Below are 21,388 nucleotides of genomic sequence, written 5' to 3'. Positions count from 1 at the left end.
TTTATCCATTTTGCCCACACGGGAGCCAGAAGCCTTCCTGCTCTTTTCTGTCAAATTAAATTAATGGGGAGAAAAAACAACTACACAGATGCTCGAAATCCCAGGCTAATACTGCAGAGTTTTGGCTCTTGCATCTGATTCTCAGCGTGGTTCAAAAGCAACTCTGGAGACACTCAGGGCACTCAGAAAGGCAAAAGAGAAACAATTTTGGTGTTTAAATTGAATTTTCATTCAGTTCTGGAAGGCAAGATGTGAAGTGAAATCCTGGCTTTATGTGCGATCTCTTTCTGCACGTGGGGCCTGTTTGCTGGGGGCAGTGCACAGGAGTTACCGATTGACTACATTGGCCAGAGGAGCTTTTTTTGCTAAAATAATCCTATAAAAACGTTTTGAGGAAGGTTCTCTGAGTGTGTGAGGGAAACATCTCCAGAATTTGCCAAACAGTATTTTGAAATGTTGATGGATAGATAAATCAGCCCAAAGCTTTGCTCTCATAAACATTTGGAGCGAGTGCAGAGGAGGGCAACAAAGCTGGCGAAGGGCCTGGAGAACAGACCTTATGAGGAGCGACTGAGGGAGCTGGGTCTGTTTGGTTTGACGAAGAGGAGGCTGAGGGGGCATCTCATCATGCTCTACAATTACTTGAAAGGACGTTGTAGAGAGGTTGGTGCTGGTCTCTTCTCACAGGGAATTAGGGACAGAACCAGGGGAATGGTTGCAATTTGCAACAGGGCAAGTTTAGGCTGGACATTAGGAAGAAATTCTTCACAGAAAGAGTGATCAGACCCTGGAACAGACTGCCTGGGGAGGGGGTTGAATCGCCATCCCTGGATGTGTTCAAGTGTCGTTCAGATGTGGTGTTGGGTGATGTGGTTTAGGGGTGACCTTGTAATGTAGGGTCAGTGGTTGGACTCGATGATCCCAAGGGTCTTTTCCAACCTGAATTGTTCTATGATTCTATGAGAATATTTGTTTTTCTCCAGTGTGGGAGATGCTGCCTGCAGGACAGCTCGTTTTCACAGAGCCTTTTGCTGTCCCCTACTGCCCCTGATAATGCTGCACATCTGCAGGCATAACACAGAAATTTCAAAAAAATTTGTATGCTAATGTGTGTGTTTTTATATGACAGTATGCTTTTCCTTTTTGGAAAATGCTAGGTAAGAATCTCTAAAATGTATCATAAGCCATCAGCATGGGTTTTAATGGCGTTCATAATTCAGAGTAAATTCTTCAGCCAGAGTGTGCCATCCACAATTTAATCTCTCAACTGTTAAAATGTCAGATTCTCACCTCAATTAAAGCAGGGATGGTGAAGTGGGACCTCCATAAAGAGGTTCTTTAGCATAGCATTAACACTGAAGTGTTTGCATGTGTTTCACAGGCAGATTATGAACCTTTTCATTATAGCACTTGTCCTGTGTGGGTTATGTACACGTTTACCCAACGGTTTCAGAAGAGGTTGGGTTTGCAGCCTCCTGCACCTCGCTCTGGCAACTAAGAGGCTAGAATTTTCCTTTGCTCTTCTGTGGTCTGTCCTGAGACTGTGAAAATCAACACGTATTTTTTTCTGATGAAAGCTAAAAGTGGAGTGAAAGTGCTTTTGGCTGCTTTGGCATGTGATACTTTAAAAGACACTTTGAAAATGCTGATTAGACTAATACTCATTTGTCCAAGAATCAGAAGGCAGTTTGGATTAGGTGTGGAGCATGTCCTTATGGTATGAACTTACTGCAGCTCTTGGTTTGATTCAGCAGTCTTTGGATTTGCAGGAATCTGCAGGTGATCCACTGATAAAGATTTCTCCACTAATACATCTCTTCCAGGAGTTCAGACACTGACATCCACTCCCTCCACGTTTTCCCCAGACCATGGGTTCAAGTCACGTGCCAGCTTCTCCAGTTTGACCGTGTCACTGAATGATGTTACATTCCTTGGGATGACAATTTGAAGCGTTAAAAAAACGCAACTACGTTCTGCATTTGTTTTGCTCCTTGAATGCTGACTTCAAATAAGGTCCCGTTAACTGTGTAAGTTAAATCTTGGCTCTTCATCACATCCAATTCTTCTTGGGCTGATGCTGCCTTTACACATGGTTAAGCCCATTCATCCCAACTTGCACAGTTGCCTAATTATCAGGTGCCGGAGTGCTCGAGCTGGCTGATGATGTGTGCTCGTGCTTACGTGAGCAACCTGTAATTCAAACATTTTTTTCTTCCTCAATGTTGAAGGTGAACTCTTGCTGCCAAAGACCTTGCTGTGAGAGTTTTGCCAAGAACTGAAGACTTTGAATCCATTTAGAAAATCAGTGCATTTGATGTTTTGGTGGATTTTTTTGCTTGTGGTTTGTATTTTTTTTGGTTGGTTGGTTTTTTTTAGAAAAAACACAAAAACTAGCACACCCCCCCCCCAAAACAATTAAAAAGCTGCAGCAGACTGACGAGTGGGTTCATGTGGAGTGTGGACTGTTCTACAAGTCAGTCACAGGCTAGACTGCTGTACTTAGGCTTTGGGCTTTGTACTGACTTGAAGTTACTTGGTAGGTCGTCTACAACAATTTCATGCTTTGCTCAGTGATCCATGTTGCTTCACTCTACCTTTCCAAGGAGCTCTTGCATCACTAGTAGTGGTGCCCCACATGTGGGCATCTACAGGAGGAAACGTACAGAGCCTTAAAGTTTCCACAGGTCTTTTGGTGTGATAAATATGCCTGGGATGGGTTGTGATTTCTGCTCCTGGAGCTGTTGGTCTGAAGCTGTCTGACTCTTAAACGGGCAGTTTGGTTAAATCCCCTTGTAAATATTGGTACATGTGATTTGTGGCTGGTTAGGTCTGTTTTAAGCCAGATGGAGGTGAATCCATAACGACCTCTCCACCTCCAAGTTTCTTTACCTGGCAATCATCTTTACCAAGCTTGCATTTACATTTCAATATAGTTTTTCCCATATTCATTCCTCTTTTCTATCTGCTTTGCTTAGGGTTTAAAATAAAACAAACCCCAAACCCTGAGAAATGAGAATGACATTTACCATTAAACTCCGTAGGCAGAAAACGTATCTGTTATATTTCCTGGGAATTGTGCTTCTGCACTATGGATGCGTGAAGGGTAAGATAAACGTGAGCGCTGCCCTCCCTCCGAATAGGCTTGTATCAAGTAGTTGTCAAAATAAATGCATTACTCAGCTTCTTCGAGGTGCTTACAGGGCTATTTCAGTGCACTCTCATTTACCCACAAAGTGAAACTGCTCCATCTGTCAATAACCATTACTCACATCCCTATTCTTAGTACCAGCCTATCGTGAATGTAAACGCATTTGCCTAAATTCTGTCTGCACAAATATCCGTGAAATTCCCAATAACTTCAGTCTCCTGAATCTTTAACTTCAACATCCATTACAGTGATATCTCCGAAAGCAACACAGGTCTGTGCAAAACTAATAATGAGGAGTTCAGTCATCACCCAATGCATCTTTCCGATAGTGCCTGGAATTTAACGTTTAGGAGGAAATTAGGTTTAAGAGGGCCTTCTGAGTGTTTGAAGGAAACTAGGACCGGTCAGTGAGTTGTGGTAACAGTGTAGGTGTGAAAGTGACTGTGCAAAACAACCTTCTCAAGGCAGAGGCGCTGGGTGACTGCGTTCACAAGCATGGCTAACGTAACGATGGCTTTAATTTTTTCATTGCTCTTTTATTCATATGCTTTCTTAGAGGCCAGCGGAGCTGACGGGGACTTATGGTCTGTGCCTGCCTGTCAAGGGAATTACTTTTTAACTCTGCTTTGTGACAGCCTGCAGTTTCATTTGTGTGTCTGTCCCCAGATGCATGGGATTTGGCTTGAGCAGAGAGTAAAAATACCTTTTCAGCCATAACACAGCAGGTTTTTTCGTGAGTGGTGCTCACATGCATGGCTCTCAGAGCCTATCTTCATATTATCACCACCTTTAAAAAGTCAGTTTAACTGCAAGACTGGAGTTTCTTTGATTTTGCATTTAATAGTTGCTGCAAGCAAGTTTAGGAGCGGGAGGAGTATTCTGGTTTAAGTGCTGCATTGGAGAAATGTGTTTTAGGTTTTTGCGGTTATTCATGGATGTCTTCCTTGCACTGCCATTTATCCGAGAACGGTAAAAAGGAGCCTTTCAGCCCCCTGCTTGGACTGGTCTGTCTAGGTGTGTGTAAGTGCAGACGTGCACTTTGTGCAGTAGGTGGGTTTGGGATGAAAGCAGTTGTGGCTTGTGTTTCTGCACTGAGCCCTGAACGGAAGCTGAGAGCGGAGTCCCAGGGGGGTGCCCGCTAAGACAAATTAAATGGGGATACCAATTTCCCCGTTCTGTGACACAACAGGCTGCCCAATACCCATTCGGGATGCTGAGGGGTCTTTGGCAGCTCAAATCAGGATGAGGGATCAGGTGGTTGGATCTTAATGCTTCAGCTCCAGCTCGATGCTGCACTGGGCTGAGAGTTGTGCCTGAGGCAAAAAGAAGTTTGTTTACTTGTGAAATTTGTTCACTGTGATTTTTATGCTAGATGGCGAGGAAGAACATGACTGGAAGTCAGACCGTTTGCTGCCCTTGAGAAAAAATATATTCATGTTAAAAAAAGAAAAGTAAATAACATGTTCCTGTTAAGTGCCTGTTAGTTATATATATTACATCCAAAAGCAATTATCATTTAATTAGCAGTCTAGCGACATTGGAGATGAAGTTACAGTTACGTGGCATTTCTTGCTGATAGCAAGCGAAGGATCGCGTTCCTGATTCAGCAATTCCTGCCGAAGCGATTTGGACCGGCCCTTTGGTAAGTGTGAGCAGCACTACGGAGCCGATGCCAGCGGGACGGCAGAGACCCAGAGGTGGTACCAAAATGTGCCCACTGCAGGCGTTCCGTGATTGATTCCTTCTTTGTCCATAAGGAATTAGATGCTCCCATTTGTAAACCAGGATTAGATGGCAGGTTAGAGGAACATATGTGGTCTTGGAAACCCAGACTCTGGTCTCCTATCTAAGGATAAACATTTGGTCTTTTTTTTTTTTCTGTCCCTTTTTCCACACCAAACGTTTTGTAAAAAGCCAGGGGTCAGAAGTGTCAAGAGATCACAGGTTTGAGGAAATAAAGTACATGAAATCTTTCATCTTCGTAGAGGTGAAATCCCAGCGTTCGCCTGCTCTTGTGGCACTGGGATTTTTGAAGTGGTGCAAAGGCAAATCTGAAACGTAGGACTATAGTAAAACCGTAGTGTTCCTGAAGAACTGGGGAATGGCTTAAAGGTGTTGGCTGCCTAGCTGTGGATGTTAAATCCAAGTTCTCTTAGAGAAGGGCTGATGAAGGCACCTCCCCTTCTGCTCAGAGCTGCCCAATGAGGTGGATTTCAGTTGCTGCCAATTAGTAGAAATCAGGTTTTAATCTGCTTCTGGTGAAACTTTGAAGCTAGTCCCTGACATTGCCCTGGGGAGCTCTGCATCTCTAACATGGAATAAGTAGCTCTGATTTGCATGGACAAAAACTACCTTTTTAGTGAGCTATTCAGGAGGGAGCTTGCCACTTGCATTGAAGAGGCAACTGAGAGTCAATAGTGAGAAGAGCTCGTGACCTCCTGTCGATTAATCTGTAAAGGTATGTGCTCTCCTTCCCTACCCTGCGTGAAGTAGCACATCATGGGGAAGAGACTCAGATTTACTCTCACCTCCTGGCTCAGATTAAAATTACGAACTGCTTTGTTTTGCTGGAATTTTATCTCATGTTGGTTAACATGTTTTAACTACACAAGGGAGAACAAAACATCTATTTTCCTAGTGGAGCCCAGGCGCTGTGGCTTAGGTCCTGGGTTTGATTACAGCATGTACTCCAGCCGGATAGTTTTTGTTCAAGTGAAATGTAAGAGCGATTTCTAGATCTCCTTTGAGTGTAAAACCCTTAGGGGACCAGTCATATAGGAAAATTAAAACCAGTTTGACTAAATACTGTGCCTTTCAGACTCTTCACCCAGGCTAATCTGTGCTGCCCTTTGTGTTCTGTCTTAACGTGCAATAGCTTTCCAGACAGAGAGTATTTTTCTTGCTACCTTTTACGCGTTCTTCAGTGGCTTCCAATATGAGCCGCTGCATGTATGAAAATTGTGCTCTGTTTTATCTCAGCCTCCAAATCTCAGGCTCTGTGTTGCCTCTGCTGTAGATTTGTCCCTAATAAATCATTGTGAGTGATCACTGTTACTTCTCCCTTTGAGAATAAATGGGACACCAATAAGGGTCAAACCCTCGGCGCACTGTTTGCAAACGTGTGGTCGTGCTACGGGGTTTTGAAGAAGGAGCCTCTTTCCTCTCTGCTCTGAGAGGGCACCTGAGCTCATCTTTGTGGGCTAGAGGGTTCACACAAGTGTGGAAGGCTGGATTTCCCCTTGCTCCTGTCTGTGCAGTGCCTCCAGAAATAGCTCTGCAACTCCTACTAAATGAGCTAAAATGAAGAGCCATCTTTTAAGTATATCCCAAGGGAGAATCCTGTAATTGCAACTATTTCCTCAAAACCATCTCTGAACACAGGCTGAGCCCCGTTTGAAGGGTAATTATCAAGTTCACTTTCTCCAAGGTGACTTCTTCAGGCCTTGGAGTCTGAGTCTCCACCTCAAGCGCTCTGCTGCTGCTTTGCTGCCCCGCACGCACGGAGAGCACAGGACCAGCGCTCGGGCGAGTGACGGAGAACAGCCCAAAATGCTCTCTGTGGGTTCTCCTGAACCTGAGCAAGGCTAGCTCCCATCTCATGGCTATTGGTCTGGAAGGGTAGCTTGAAGTTGGTGTCTTCTGCTGAGGTCCCAACAAGCTGGCTCCGCCGGGATGGTTGGGCGGTTGGGATGTGGCCGAAGTGAATTCTGTGGAAACGGGGTAAGCCCTGACCCATGTAATGGAGATCTTCAAGGCTGGAGTTTTACGCCAGTACATAGAGTTGGGGACAACTCCTACCTGCACATGAGTGTTTTGGGAGCCTATAGCGGCACACGTCTGAATGAAAACTGCTAAAAGTGCTGAAGAAAAGGGAGCATGGACGTGGGTGCTCAGGCACGTGGTGATTTTTAGTGCTTGGCACATATTTGGGTTTTCTAGAGTATACAAGGGAGGAAAATGTGGTTTTCTCGGCAGCAGTTTTTATCCTGCAGGGGAAATTTTGCAGTGGAGTTGCAATCCTGAAGCCTGGACGTGTAAATAGGAATCTCCTCTGGGCTTGTGCACGGTATCTTAGCACACCGTGGGCACCGTGAGGGTGTTTGTTGTTACTGGTGGCTCAAAGCAAGGCAAGAAACAGCGAGTTGTGTGTGCAGTTCCTCACATATAAGGTTATTAACTGCCAGGGCTTTTCTCACCATAGATGATTTAAATCGGGGGTGTCTGGCAGATGTAGCAATATTGGTAGTTAGTTCAGCAGCTCCAGCATGGAACTTGCTAAACTGATTTATAAGTGTTTTTTCTCAAGAGCATCTAGGTATTATATACTCATCTGACAGATGATGAAACAGAGATACAGAGAAGTTAAATTCTTTGCCTGAGGTCCCAGAGAGAGCTACTTCTTGACGTGGAAATCGGAGCAGGCATACAACAGGGACAAAGTCAAATCTACCTCAAGCAAGGTCACAGGCATCGGTAGACATAATAGGCGTTTTCAAAAATACATAGTTTTCACAGCTTCTTTGCCATTAAAAGTTTAAGTCGTATTAATCTCCAGTAAATTCAGAAAAAGCATTCAATCTGGCATCCCTTTTATGTGGTATCTCCGATTTTTAATTTGTTTCGCAGATTCTATAGTACTCAGCAACAGCGGGAAAATAAACCCATTTGAAACAGACAATTAACCAAGGTCGCTGGGGCAGGGAAGCTAGAATTATTCAAGAAACAACTATTGCAGATGCCATCCTGGGGATAATATTAAGCAAGGTATGCTGCTGTGGGCTGAAATGCTGTTCCTTTGCAGAAATTTTATTACATCCTTCTCAAAGACATCCAGCTTTTATCTGCCCCAGCCATTACGCAGGCAGTGAAGGGGAGCTGCGAGCGTGGCTCCTGCCTGACTCTGCACCTGCGTGTGGGTGCCCAGCCGGAGGAGGCAGGAGCAATATGTATTTCTCTTTGGGGGGTGTGCTTCACGTGTGACGTTAGATTTTGGGTTGTTGCGATGAGAATCTTGCCCTCACGTGCTGCTGCTCTTCCATTCCTGCAAAGTTCTTCAATTAATGACCTGAAGTTTGCTTTTAAAGCAGCAAAGGTTTTTGCATGGGAGGTGTGGTGCCTGGGGACAGGGTCTGATTAACCCCATCTTAATTGTCGGAGGAGTCAGTCCTTAACACCACATGCTTGTATTTAATTTCCACGTGCATATTCTCTTGAGATAAACCTGTGTTACTCATCCCAGTCTTTATTTATTCTGCAATATGTTCACTGTGCTGCAGACGCAGAAGCACAGAGATGACAGCACTGACAGTTGTTTCTGGTTGCAAATTGGGTCCTGGCCAAAAGAAAACCAAGTGTTTTATCATGGAATGTCATGTAAAAATAAAAATGGTGTTCTTCCTTACCTTGGTATCATCAGGGAAATAATTGATAGGCTGCTATTTAAAGCTGCGGGCTTAATTTGGCTATACTTGATAATTTACCTGATGTCTTCTGCATATTATGAGTTGGTTAAATTTAAGCTATGGAGCTCCAGAGTCTGACAGCGTTTCTTGCTGAGATGCTGGCTCCCACCAGTGACCCCCAGCTGAGTCCTGGAGGAGTGAGAAGCCAAGCAGCAGAAATGGGAAATTGTGCATGTTTTAGACAAGTCTCAAATCTCAGAACGGAAAAAGAGATTTCTGAATGTGGTATGTTAAATTAGAAACGTCAAGTTTGGGAAAGGGACAAATAAATCCTTTCTGGGCAGGTAAAGGACCATCCCAAATGTGCCAAAAGCCTTCAGATTGTGTTTCTGAAGGTGAGCAACTCTATGATTGAAGTTTATTGGAAATAACAGCAGTTTAATGGAAACTGGACATCCCAGCAGTTCTTGAAGTATATTGTCAGCCTTCTTCTGCTAAGTGGTATTACTGCTAATTATTTTTTTAATATCTTTTTTCCACATATTTTATAACTACGCTTTAGCATAAAATTGGAAGCAAAATCCAATTGTGTAGGAAAATTAATTTCCTTGAATTTAAGAAGCAATCTTCTTGAGACTTTTTAATCATTAGATGATAACTGTGCACTAAAGAAAGGAAGACCATTACAGTAACTTAATAGACTAGGATAAACGTTTTTCCCCTGTATCTTCTTCATCTTTATTTAGAGATTCATGCTGAGGATATTTCATAAAAGCTGCTCTTCTTGACCTTTCATCACTTATTGTGTAGAAGAGCCAACCAAAATTATGGCAACAAACCAGCGCTGTGGATTTCTGGGTACAAAACCAATAACTCTGCTAAACAGCTCTGCCTGTCCCTTCCTGCCAAATTCTGCTTTTTCTTTCTCATTAAAGAAGGAATAGCTATCGGGACAAACAAAAATGCATTTAGCTAAGCCGAGCTGTGTGATTTTTAAAAACAAACTGTGTTAATGTTTTTAATTAAGGGGCAGAGGAACAAGAGGCTTTATCAGCTCTTTGTCTGCAGGCCATTATTTCATTGTGGATGGGCTATCTGTTATTGTAAACGTCCACCTTTTTGAAGGATTTACTACAAAATCAAATGGTGTTTTTATTTAAATTGTGGAGCGCTGCTTGATTCCTCATTTATTTAATATGGAGGCATTGTTACAAAGAAGAATGTAGCACTTAATTTGTATTGCTTGAGGGACCTCAGAGCCGCTCGGGAGCGCTGCTTTGCATGCTTCACGGCGTCGTGTGTTGAAAACAGAATGTGCGGCAAAATGAAGAAGAGGAAAATTTGAAGGTGAAGTTACAAAATCCCAATGGGACTGTTTCCAAGAGCCTTTTGGAGAGGATGGGTGATGCTGTGGTCTATAAAGTGAAGTCATGTTGCAAAATAATAATTAAAAAAGCTTTCTTGGGGTACAATTCTTGTGCCTGACTGTTGAGCAGCTTCCCCTGCAGAAAACCTTGTTTATCTGGCAGTGAGCTCCCAGTCATCCACATTACTGGGTTAGAAATGCAGTTTCATCTACCTGAAACTTTTACCTGGATTTATTTTTGACATTAACACTTCTCTGAGTGCCTTTAACAGACCTAAGAGATTTTGACTGGACAAGTCCAAGGTTTCCATGCTCAACCGTGCCTATTCCCAGTGGAGGAGCTGAACTGGGTTGTTCATGTTCCATGTAAAACCAGAGCAACTTACCCTTCTATTTAATTCCAGGAGGTAATCTAGGATAATGGAGCTATTAGATTTGGCATCTGTAACGTGGTTATCATTTCAGAAAGAATTGTTTCTGCTAATGGCAGTTAACTTGCTACAAATAAAGCAATAGAATTGAAATCTTAAGTACTAGAGTGGCAGCAAACCATGAAACATTATACTGCTTATTGGAAAGAAGGGCGAGCTTGCTGTCAGGGAAGAAATCTATTGAAAAAGCCTCTGATGGATTCCAGTTCTAACTAATTTAATATGGCAGCAGTGTTCAGCTGTTCTACTAGTCTATTAAAAGTATTAAAATGTCTCTAAATAATAATGCTTAAGTGGCTAGAATCTTTCCTCCAAGGAGCTCAGGGATTTCACAAAGATTAATTCAGCTGGCTGTGGGCAGAGCTGAGCTGGAAGGTCCCTGGGAGGCCTGGGGTGCATTGGGGACCCCAGATGCTCCTCTGGCAGATCCGAGTGTTTCGCGTGATGTGGATGGAGAGGTTGAGCGTGGGCCTGATCCTTGCTCTCTGTAAGCTGTGTCTGGATATATTTGAGGGTGCTTTCCACTTCTGCCAGGCATGACTACCTAGTTCAGCCTCAAACACGCTCCACAGCACGGACGAGCCATGAAATGTGCTTTGAGAGAGGATTTTGAGACTGCATGATCCCATTGCCCTGTTTCTTCCTCAAGAGGAGCTTCACTCTGGAGAACTGGCATTCCTAAGTGATGTGAGGTACCCAGATACCCAGGCTACCCTTGGTGCTACACCCCGCTCCTTTTCCCCAGGCAGCACAAGGCTGAGGTGAGGAGCTGCAGGGGCGATGGGCGTCCCATCCTGCCTGGTGGAGCTTCCCCCTGCTCAAAGCTTTGAGCTCAGGGTGGGCAGGGGGGTCCCATAGCTCTACGTAAGAGCAGATGCTGGCATTACCTTGGCAAATGGCAAAACGTATTGTCTCTTCTCTGTTGATCCTTAGGTTTTTTGTTGCTTTTTTTTTTTCTTTACAGCATGGATTCAAGTGAAAGCGAGTTAAATGGGAGAACGGTTTTTGTATTTTTATTTTAGTACAGAAAATATCCCAGGGGGTAAACTTTCCACATGCCATAACCGCAACAGATTAGTGTATCTCCAAGCAGCAAGAGCATAATGATACGGTTTTGTTCAGTGCCGTGCTCTGTGGCAAAGTGTAATTTTATGGAGAGGGTCACAAGTGTTTAACCACCCAAAAAATACCCCAGTTTGTGCGAATCAGAACAGCATCCTCATCCCAGGGTGGCTGTATCAGGTGGAGATCTAGTCCAGTGTTTTTCAAGGTAATGCAGGAGGGACAGTGCATCGCAGCCAGGGGTGTTAGTAAACACAACCATCTATTATGTCCTTGAAATTGCATATTTATTATAAATTAACCCCCGACACTGAGGTTTTCCTCAATCTTTCGGCTGTTCTAGTGATGCCAGTATTGCTAGAACTGCTGTCATTTTTCTCTATTATTTTCCCTGACCGGACACTGCTTGGCTGCTCTTGCCGAGGTGGAGCCGAGCAGCGCTGGTAGCTGGAGGGCACGAGGTTTTGCAGGATGAACGTGACACCTATAGCTCTAACGCAGAGCCTCGTCGGTATTGGTGGAACGGGGCAAATGAGACAGCAGATATTTCTGCCGTTGTCTTGATTTTTATAAAGGATTTGTTTCTGCAAGTTTGCCATTTAGCTTGTTGGTGATGGCTCCTTTGTGATGTATTATAAAGATCCCAACGAGAAACCTCATTTCACAGGACACTGTTTAGTGTCTGTCCTGAAGCGTAAACCTGTTACTAGACGTGCTAGAAGAAAGCAAGGGAAAGGAAATGCCGTTATTAAATTTCCTTCGCTTATGGGGAATGGAAACCCAAAGAAAATTGTGGCTTTGTTCATAGACACACCAAGGTGTTTGAAACATACCTGAAAGCTTTTCAGTAATTTAATCCAAGGAAAATTCTTTCTCCTGTCTATACAGAGTGAAATGAGCTTAAATTCTGGATGGTTTGATTGCAGTGGTAAAATAACGTCTTCAAAGGCACAGAGCTCACTCATTGCCACAAAATCTCTGGGATAACTGGCGGCAGGAGGCAACTGAGGCCAACAGGAACTTTGCAGAAATTAGCCCTCAGCCCATTAAAAATTGGAAAATGTCAGTAATTATGTGTTTTCCTTGTTTTTTCTCTTTATACAGGACGCCGGCGATGATCGGTTGCTCGTTTGTTGTGCACAGAAAATTCTTTGGAGAGATTGGGCTTCTCGATCCGGGGATGGATGTGTATGGAGGGGAGAACATAGAGCTCGGCATCAAGGTTTGTGACACATTTGCGAGAAAAATTACTCGTAACAGTATTTAAGGAACCCATGGTTTAAATGCATTTTTTTAAATTTTTTAAATTTTTTAAATGCATTTAAATGGTTTAAAGATGGATGTGTATGGAGGGGAGAACATAGAGCTCGGCATCAAGGTTTGTGACACATTTGCGAGAAAAATTGCTCGTAACAGTATTTAAGGAACCCAAAGCAACACTTTAACAAGTTAGCATAAACAGTTTTAGAATGCTTCAGGGCAACTGAGCATTGGTGTGGTTTAAAGCATTTTAATTTAAGAGGGGGAAACTGGCTTACTTTCAGGGATGAGTGTACTTGGTTTTCCTTTGGATTCTTGTTTGTCTGACCTGATGCAGAAAGCTACTGAGGTGAAATAGCCCTGGTTCTGTTGTGACACAGTTGCTCTAAGTTATAGATATCTCAAATACCAGGAAAAATACGGTGTGATTTCTGTCATGTTCATGTTCTTAGGGGGGCTAGTGGGACTCCTGCGAGTATCTCAAGAAGATGCAAAGCCAGAAAATATTTTACAGGCATTTAGCATCTGCAAATAAAATATGTTCACAAACAGACAAAACCTGCTTGTAAAAGTGAGACGCTAATGGCCGTGTTTTTAGAGCTGCCTCAGTGCACCCACGCAGACATTCGTCGTTAGAGAATCCACTGTGACAACATCACTTGATTGCTGTGTACAATATTGGATGGGGCTTTAGTGATTCAAGTGTTTACATACAGTGAAGTGATTCATAAGCAATGAATTCAATGTTCAGAAGCAACTGGGGATGGCAGAGTCTGTGGAGATTCTTCCAGGCATGTTTCAGAGTACAGCACTTGAACGTTAACAAGCTGATAGGGGGAGGCTTGAGACTTATAACTGGCAAATTGAATTGACTGTGCTGTTGTAAAAATGAAAAATCATTGTTCAGTTCATAGATTTACCAGAGGATATTTGCTTTGTTGGTAAATCAGAAGAAACTTAAGACATCTATTGTTATCGGCTGCGGGGAGCAACAATCTCACTGAAACAAGGGAGAAGAAATTAAAGGTTTAAATACACCACATAGCTCTTCTCTGTATGAAGTAATTATTGGACGTCATCCTGCAGCTCGCTTCTTGGATCTAGGGACATCCTTCTGTAAACCAAGCTTCTCTTGTTGCTATCTTTATTTGTTAGCAGGATTTTATAATAATGTCATTGTGGAACTAGTCTTCTCACAATTAGTAATTCAACCCTCTTCTCACAATTAGTAATTCAACCCATCTGTTAGGTTTTTGGGGGATTTCATGGAAGATTGGCTTCTTAACTAGAAAAATAGGATGGATATCTCAGGGACAAGTGATGAGCATATGTCCTCTTCTTTTTCACACGTTGAACTTTTTAGAAAGACTATCTAATAAACATCCTTTTGGAAAAAAATACATCCTCACTTCCCCAGGTGACCGTCACGAGCTTGCATTTCTAACCCATATGCACATTCATATGCTTGATGTTCTGGTCTAGGTTTTAAAAATATTGGTGGTTTTGAGAGCCGAAATACTTAAGAAATCCACCTTGTAAGACTGTGTAGAAAGATTCCTGAGCTCCAGTCTCTGTCCAGGTGCCTTATTTAGCAACCAAGAGCTCATGGCACATCGATCCCATTTTAATACATGATGGCTCTTGTGAGTGTTTTGCTGTTTTATCTGGGAAGTGACTGCCTGTAGTTGGAAAAGTAATTTAGTGGTTCCTTGTTCGTTTCAGTGATTCTTGGATGAAAATACATACAGGAAGTATTTCTCTTCTTGCTGACGATGGTGCAAATTCGGTCATCTTTGAGAATCACGTGACATTTTTTAAACATTATGTTCTTGTATTACCAAAACCACTCAGAGAACAAAAATGAGATAATAAACCCATTGAGGCTACAAGAAGGACATGGAAAAAATACAGCGTTTCAGGCAAAACCTCAGTTAAGTATATTATGGTAAATTTAGATGCAGGTACTTTGATTAACAAAATAAATAATTGAGAAGGTTGGGCGGTCCTAACCTAGAGGGGACGAGGCTGTATAGTGTTCTTGTTTTATTAATATGCTTCAAATATTCTGAAATAAGCTGTACTGTACCTGCGTGTGGTGAAGTATATGGGCTGTGTGTTTCCTTCCAGTTGCCGAATTCAGTTAGCTAAATGAGAAAGTTCCTGCGCAAGCCTCTCACGAGCATAAAGCCCCATTACTCACGTTCGCAGAGGTGGCTCTGGGCTCGCCGCTCTCCTCTACATGCTGGGAAGCATCCTCGGATTTTTCAGATAATAATAATAAAAGCCATTAAGCATGTTGCTGCCCCAGGCAAATTCCTGTTCTGCTTGCAGGGTAGCTTTGGCCCTGACAAAGGGAACATGCTGTTCTCTCTATTATTGTATTTTCTTTTATCACGCTGGAGTGTCTCCAGAAGGTTGTGCTTTTTCACTCCTCTTGTCCCTGATGTCCACTACTTCACTTCCCGAGGCAGAATCGAGTCTAATTCCCTTTTTCTTGGCAGAGAAGTGTTTGCTAAGCAGGGCAGTTTAGGCTAATATTTCAGCCGAGAGGCTTTCAACATGCTTTTTTTTCTTTTTTCCTCCTCCCCCGTAAGTGTGCCTTGCAGTCAAGTTACAGCAGTGCCAGCTCTTTCTTGCTGCGTTGACAGCCACGAGGACCAGACACCCGATCTGTTCCTGCGTTAATAACTCCCCCCAGCAGACTCTTTATGGAAATCTCATCCTCTTGGCCGGCCTTTGGCCAGGCGACGCCGGGTGAAGCTGTGTGTGGAGACACCTCGTGCCTGGTGTCACTCTCGCCCTGGGAGTCGGGAGAAGCCACCGCTGCCCCGAGCGCCCGCTGCCCATCCTGGGGAGCAGGTGGGTGCTGTGCTCTGCAGGCTCCTTCCTCAGCCCCAGCTCCTGCTCTGTGCCTCAGGAGGAGTAACCTGCTCTCTCTGAGCAAGCTTAGAGCCAGCTCTTCTAAGCCTTTACTGTACTGAGTAAGCTGCTCTGATATTATAAACCTGGTGTCCAGTTTCTGTGGCTTGGAAGTGTTGATGTTGCTCTGGGTCACCACCAGCTCCACGTGAAGCCACAGAGGCTTCTCTGACCATTTCTCCTCCTTGTGTTGATTTATTTGTTTTCATTTTTAACACTGTTTATGGCTTTTAGTGACTAAGTGAGAAGACTGCATGTCTCACTTTTTCTCTGCAGGGAAGGTTTCGTGGGTTTTCATGGTTAGTCACAGGCATTCGCTGAAATTGCTCCATAAAATTGCGCACCAGAATAAAGATGCAAAAGTCTTTTGCGTGACCGTTGCCACGATTTCAAAGTCTGAGGGGGGTTACAAGGCTGTTTTCAGAGTATTTTATGCTTCTGTCATGCATTGCTAGTTAAACTTATTTGAGTTGTCTTTAGGAGATTAATTCAATCAATAAGGATATTATTACTACTTTGATAGTGTTATTTGTACAAAGTGTCACTTGAAGAGAGCAATTAACTGAGAATGCTTATGAACTGATCCATCCTACACCTTATTTGTGTAGTAGGGATCGATTATTGAATTCATTAAGGAAAGCACAATTCAGGAATCCCTTTGAGGTTTGCTGGCTGACTTGAGCTACTTTTTACTATGGATGTTAAATCCTCTGAAGTCTGGGTTGGATCTTTTTAAACTATTTCCAGAGGAAGAGCACAGCATGCCCTCTGAATGGCCCAGATTTTTTCCCCCAGGTTTGTCATCTAGATTCAAGAGGCCAGCGCTTGTGTGCAGGGAGCAGGCAGGGTTGCATCCCTGTGCGTAGCTGTAGGGCCTGGGAATGTGGAGCTGTGATAATCAGACGGGTGCATGTTTTTGTTAGTGGTGATTTCTTTAATAATCAACGTCTCATCTTGCAGCCGTTTAGGCACAAAAGTAGCATCATCGCACTTGCAGTGACATTGATCCTCTCCCAGAGGGTACCATGCCTGCATACCCTTCAGGCTTTTAGCAACTCTCAAAATAAATTAAATAGAGTTTTAAATGTCTTGTGTGCATTTCATCCATGAAGGAACCTATTTTGTTTATGAGTACGATTATTCATATATCGTATATTCACATGAAATGTTGAAAGGGCCAGGCAAAAAAAAAAAAGAAAGCACAAAGGAAAGCCATCAGACAGGTATATTTAAATTCCACAAGGGAGCTTGACTCTTTCTGCATTCAGAAAATCAAATCCTTCTCTTCCTGCATACATTTTCCATGAAATTATAGCTATATCTTTTTATTAAGAAGAGAACAGTGAGGTTATTTAGAGCAAGCGGTTGTTTTGGCATCTGTGTTAGGTGTGAGGTGAGGGATGGGCTGCCTGTATCCAGCCCTGCAGGAGGCAGAAAAATCCCCCCTGTGGGTACTGGCTGGGAGCAGAGGAGGGATGTCAGATCAGGGCTTTGAATTGTGAGAAGGATGATTTGATCTTCTTTTGCTCTCTTTTTGTTAAAAAACCCCCAAAAACGCTAACACAGGCTTGCTTTCCCAGCCCAACTGGGAACACAGACTCCGATCTGGATACACTGTGTTTTTGTATGACACCGTGCATGTCTCTCAGATGGAGAGTGACAGATGTGAGTGTAATGGGGAGCACAGAAATACCGTTGCTGGACAGATGCGTGACTAGGCTTGTACTTGCATGAACCCAATATCTAAATAGTTAGTGCCTGTCCCTGTTTAGGGTGGAATTTATTTTTATAATGTCAGCCGAACGCGCAGACATCTAATATCAGGTGTCACGTTTTGCCTCTGCGATGCGTGTGTCTGCTGTCAGTTGAAACGTTGTTTTGCTCGGGCTTTTTGTTTGATCGTCTTCAAATGTCTGTCTCTTTCTCTCAGTTCTTCTGATTAATATATTAAAGTCTGGGTGCAGGCAGAGATAGCTGACGGTAGGCAGCACCTGAAATCCCTTTTTAACCACCCTGTCCATCAGCTGGGCATGAATTCCCGCGATCCTTCAGTGACTGTCACCTCTGCCGGCTTCATCAGCCGCTGGGTGACGCGCGCACCGGGATGCGGAAGATCTGTGGTGATGCATTGTTACGGTTTCTCTATCGCTTTGAAAACTAGGAAGCTGAAAAGCGTGTAATTTATTCATAAGGCTTTATTAGGCTTGTGAGGGTTCACTGGGACGCAGTAGTTAGGGCTGAATCAAGTGTCTCATGATGTGCGGGGGATTTTCCCTGCTTTGCTGAGACTGAAGTAGTCCTGAAATTCCATATGCGGCAGCAAAGGGATTTTTTGGGGAAGTGTGGCAACAAATCTGCCTGAGTTTCTAAAGGGAGGACGTTGTGGAGCACAGAGAAGGTTTGCTGTGAGATTTCTTCAAGTTTTGGGTTGCAGGAGGTGTCAGCGCATCGGCTGAGACATGTTTCTGATTGCAAGGAAGGAGAGAACTTCGACTGGTTGAAGACTTTGGGGTAGAATTATCAGCTATCAGTTCCTTATCTGGGGAGCATGTACTGGTCAAATATCCACTCTTTTAATTTATACTGAGGAACTACAATCTTCACAAAGTTGGTCAGATGATGCAGAAATTGGTGCCAGTGGTGGGGGCTGCTCACGTGGGGCTGTTGGCAGGAGGGAAAGGGAACGAAACTCCGGGCTTGCCTATCAGGGAAAGAAATTTTGGAATCGGCACAAGACCCGGTTTGAACAGTTGGGGCATAAACTGTGGTAAGAGCAATGGGAGGACCACTAAATGCAGAGGAAGTTTTATTTGACAGAGATAGGAGTTACGGTTGGCCCAGGCTGATCGGCAGGATGGAGCTGCCTGGGGATGGATCACATCTCCCTCCTCCATCCCCAGGCACGAAAAGCTTCTCTAGCGCGGAGCAGCTGTCACAGTGGTGGGTTTGATGCAGCCTGTCACAGGTCTGCCTGTGGCTTGCCAAGACCCCAGAGATCCCTTCAGTTTAGGAAACCAAAAAAAAACCACCCCAACCCCTAAAAAAACCCGACAACCCAAATCTGCCAACTATATACACTTAAGACCAGCTTTTAAAAAGTATTTTATCAGTGAGGCACCACAATCCGCTTAGAAATTGGAGTTTAATGCTTTTTCCAAATAAAAATCAAGTTAACTTGGAGCAAAATAAAAGGAAGAGTAGGACTGACCTTCTAGAAATCCTAGGAATATAGCTTTAGTAATAGTGATATGCTGGCGATACATTACCTTCATGTACAGGTACAGTCTGTTTATTTGTAGCTGCATCCCTGTTAGAGAACTTGACTTTACTCTTCAGAGTGATTGTTGTGTGATTGGAAAAAAATATTTCCACCTCTGAACAATATCCAATCACTGCCTGCATTTATTTTAAGAGCAGGAATCAGTACAAGTATGAATTCAGATCCTACGTTTGGCATTTTAGCTGTCAGCTCAGTATTTACAGTAGGTGCTTGCAGTCGCTCAGTGTAGTTTTCTAAACCAGTAAAATGCTTTTCATTGCAACCGCCTCCATGGAAATGGAGCTGTATTTTGATGATTTTCTAAACAGGCTATATAACCTCTGCGTTGGGAACTGGAGAGCAGCTCAGCTTTCGCCGCTGTGGTGCTCAAGCTGTCCCTGCTCGGGAGCAGAAAGCGCAGACAGGCAGCTGCAGAGCTCCCGTCTCCCTCTTTCCTCCTGACACAAAATGATTTGTCATCCCTGCCTGTTATCTGCTGACAGATGGGGACAGGTAGAGGCAGGGGGAAGGGACTGCTATTTTCACCCCAGAAGATTCTAGTGTTTTTACTGACAAGTTGATTTTTATGCCAGGAAGACACTGATCATCTTTGCAGGGAATCGTGATAACTCTTCTGTGCTATAGGCTGTGTGTTGCAGTTGAGATTCACTGGTGGATGAAGAAATCTGTTTTAGGACTCAGCCATGCCTTATCTTCACTTGAAACTCTGGGTGGTGTCAGCTTTTTCACAGAATCAGTGGTTAGAGATCTGCCAGATGTTGGCTTAACGTGGTAGACCGTAGTCAGAGTCCAACCTGGTCGCCCTGGACAGAGAAAGCCAGATGTGCAGAGCAGCCACAGCATCTCCGCAGCTAAAGGGGCCGTGGAAGATCAAGGACTTCGTGTTGTGGGGAAGACTCAGGAGACTTTCCCATAGCAGGAGAGATTTCTTGGCTGACCGGGCAGGGCTGTTGCAACACATGGGCTCTGGGTTATGTCTTTGGGGGAGTACATCAGCAGGCTGGTGTAAGGACTGTGGGGACCAGAGGTTGGTTGTGCTGACGTTCACCACAGGCTGGTGTGTCTGGAAGGTGAAGGAGTTGGCGTGGATGATTCCCGCAGGCTTGGCACAGCCACACTTTGTCTCAGCCTATGTGTTCTTGCCTTTGTCTCAGCCTATGTGTCCTCTTACACAGCAGTGATGGGTGTGAGCAGCTGAAGAAGGGATCCCCACATCATTTCAACTGACATATTCCCCTCTGTCCTGCAGGGCACATCAGTTGGCTCCTTTATTAGCCCTCTGGGCCCTGCAGAGTGGAAGCAGCCCTGAGACATCCCTTCCTGTCCCCATTGCCTGGGCCGTGGTCACGTTTCCAGCGCTGAGCGCTCGTTAACGTGGGGATGATGCATGGGCTGGAGCAGTCCTGGCTCTCCAAGTGCCTGGCAGCTGCAATTCTGTCAGGAATTGCTGAGATGTAGCAAAGTTAGGCCCCCTGAAAGCTGGTTTTATAGCATCACTCCCTGGAGAACAACTGTCCTTTAAAGTATTTCTGGGTGTCTGAAACAATAACTCTCTGAAATCTGCTTTCTCCTTTCACTCTTCACTATACAAGGTGAGCAGCAGCACATTTACTCTGTGCATGTGCCTGTGCTGTCTAGGATATAAATTACCCTATAAAACAAAAAACAGGCTTGAGTCTTCCGAAAATCCAACTCCAAGCCATACTGAACTTTGTCTTCTTACAAAAAGCCCGCTTGGGAAATGCCAAGCGAAAATTTGACGTGAAATTGCGCACCAATAAATGAGACTTGTAATAAGCTGAGATGAGGAATGATTTATTTTTTTTTTTCATCCCATTATATTCGTAAGGCTTTCAGAAAGCTCCCTGTTCATTGTGACTGCAAAGGCAGGGTTGTTTTTTTGCCTTTTCATCTGTCCTTTCGTATGAAGACTAACTTGTGATGTACTTGCTGTGGCGGTGGGAAACACAGATCTCTTCCCTACCTCATCCAGAGCCACAAAGTTGATTTTATCACCCTTGGTGGCCGTGGGTGACTCAGGCAGGGCAGTAGCCTCAGACTGGGGAGCAGCCCTTTCTCGTGATTACTGCGTGTTGGGTTTTTTCGAGGATAAGACACTCTTCATGGACTACAGATTTCTCCTAGGCTTGAGGATTGTTCCTGGTGAAAATGTAATCAATGCCGTTACACTCCCGTGATTTTCAACCAAAAAGCTTGTAGTTAGAAATTCCCAACCACCTCTTAGAGGCTTCAGTGTCTCTGTAAGGCTTCGCAGTCGTCATCTCTCAAGGACTTTCATGTCGAACCTGTTCATTTTTACAAACGAAAACACTATTTTCCAAGAGCCCCTGCTGCAATTGCAGCTTCGGCTCTGAGAACTGTTTAAGCCTTATTTCTTTTTCATCTGAACTCCTCGCTGATAAAGAATGTTGGTAAAAGGCAGATGACAGCCTGACAGTAAGAAGCAAAGACTGATGTATTTCCCTGCATGTGTTAGTCCCAACTCTGCCGAATCAGCAG

General features: G+C 44.0%; 1 protein-coding gene across 1 annotated transcript in view; it reads left to right on the top strand.

Annotated features, from left to right (window-relative positions):
* The window catches only part of WBSCR17 (Williams-Beuren syndrome chromosome region 17), a gene marked incomplete at both ends in the record, with an annotated part of 128,586 nt that overhangs the window by 59,004 nt on the left and 48,194 nt on the right, over nucleotides 1–21,388 (top strand). The window contains one exon of the mRNA XM_009870073.1: nucleotides 12,514–12,631. Within this exon, the coding sequence (XP_009868375.1) occupies nucleotides 12,514–12,631 (118 nt within the window). The remainder of the gene's footprint in view (nucleotides 1–12,513; nucleotides 12,632–21,388) is intronic.

This window comes from Apaloderma vittatum, unplaced genomic scaffold, assembly GCF_000703405.1.
Source record: "Apaloderma vittatum isolate BGI_N311 unplaced genomic scaffold, ASM70340v1 scaffold30, whole genome shotgun sequence".
Classification (NCBI taxonomy): Eukaryota; Metazoa; Chordata; class Aves; order Trogoniformes; family Trogonidae; genus Apaloderma; species Apaloderma vittatum.
Note: the sequence above shows the minus strand (reverse complement) of the source record. Positions and strands in the feature narration are given on the sequence as shown.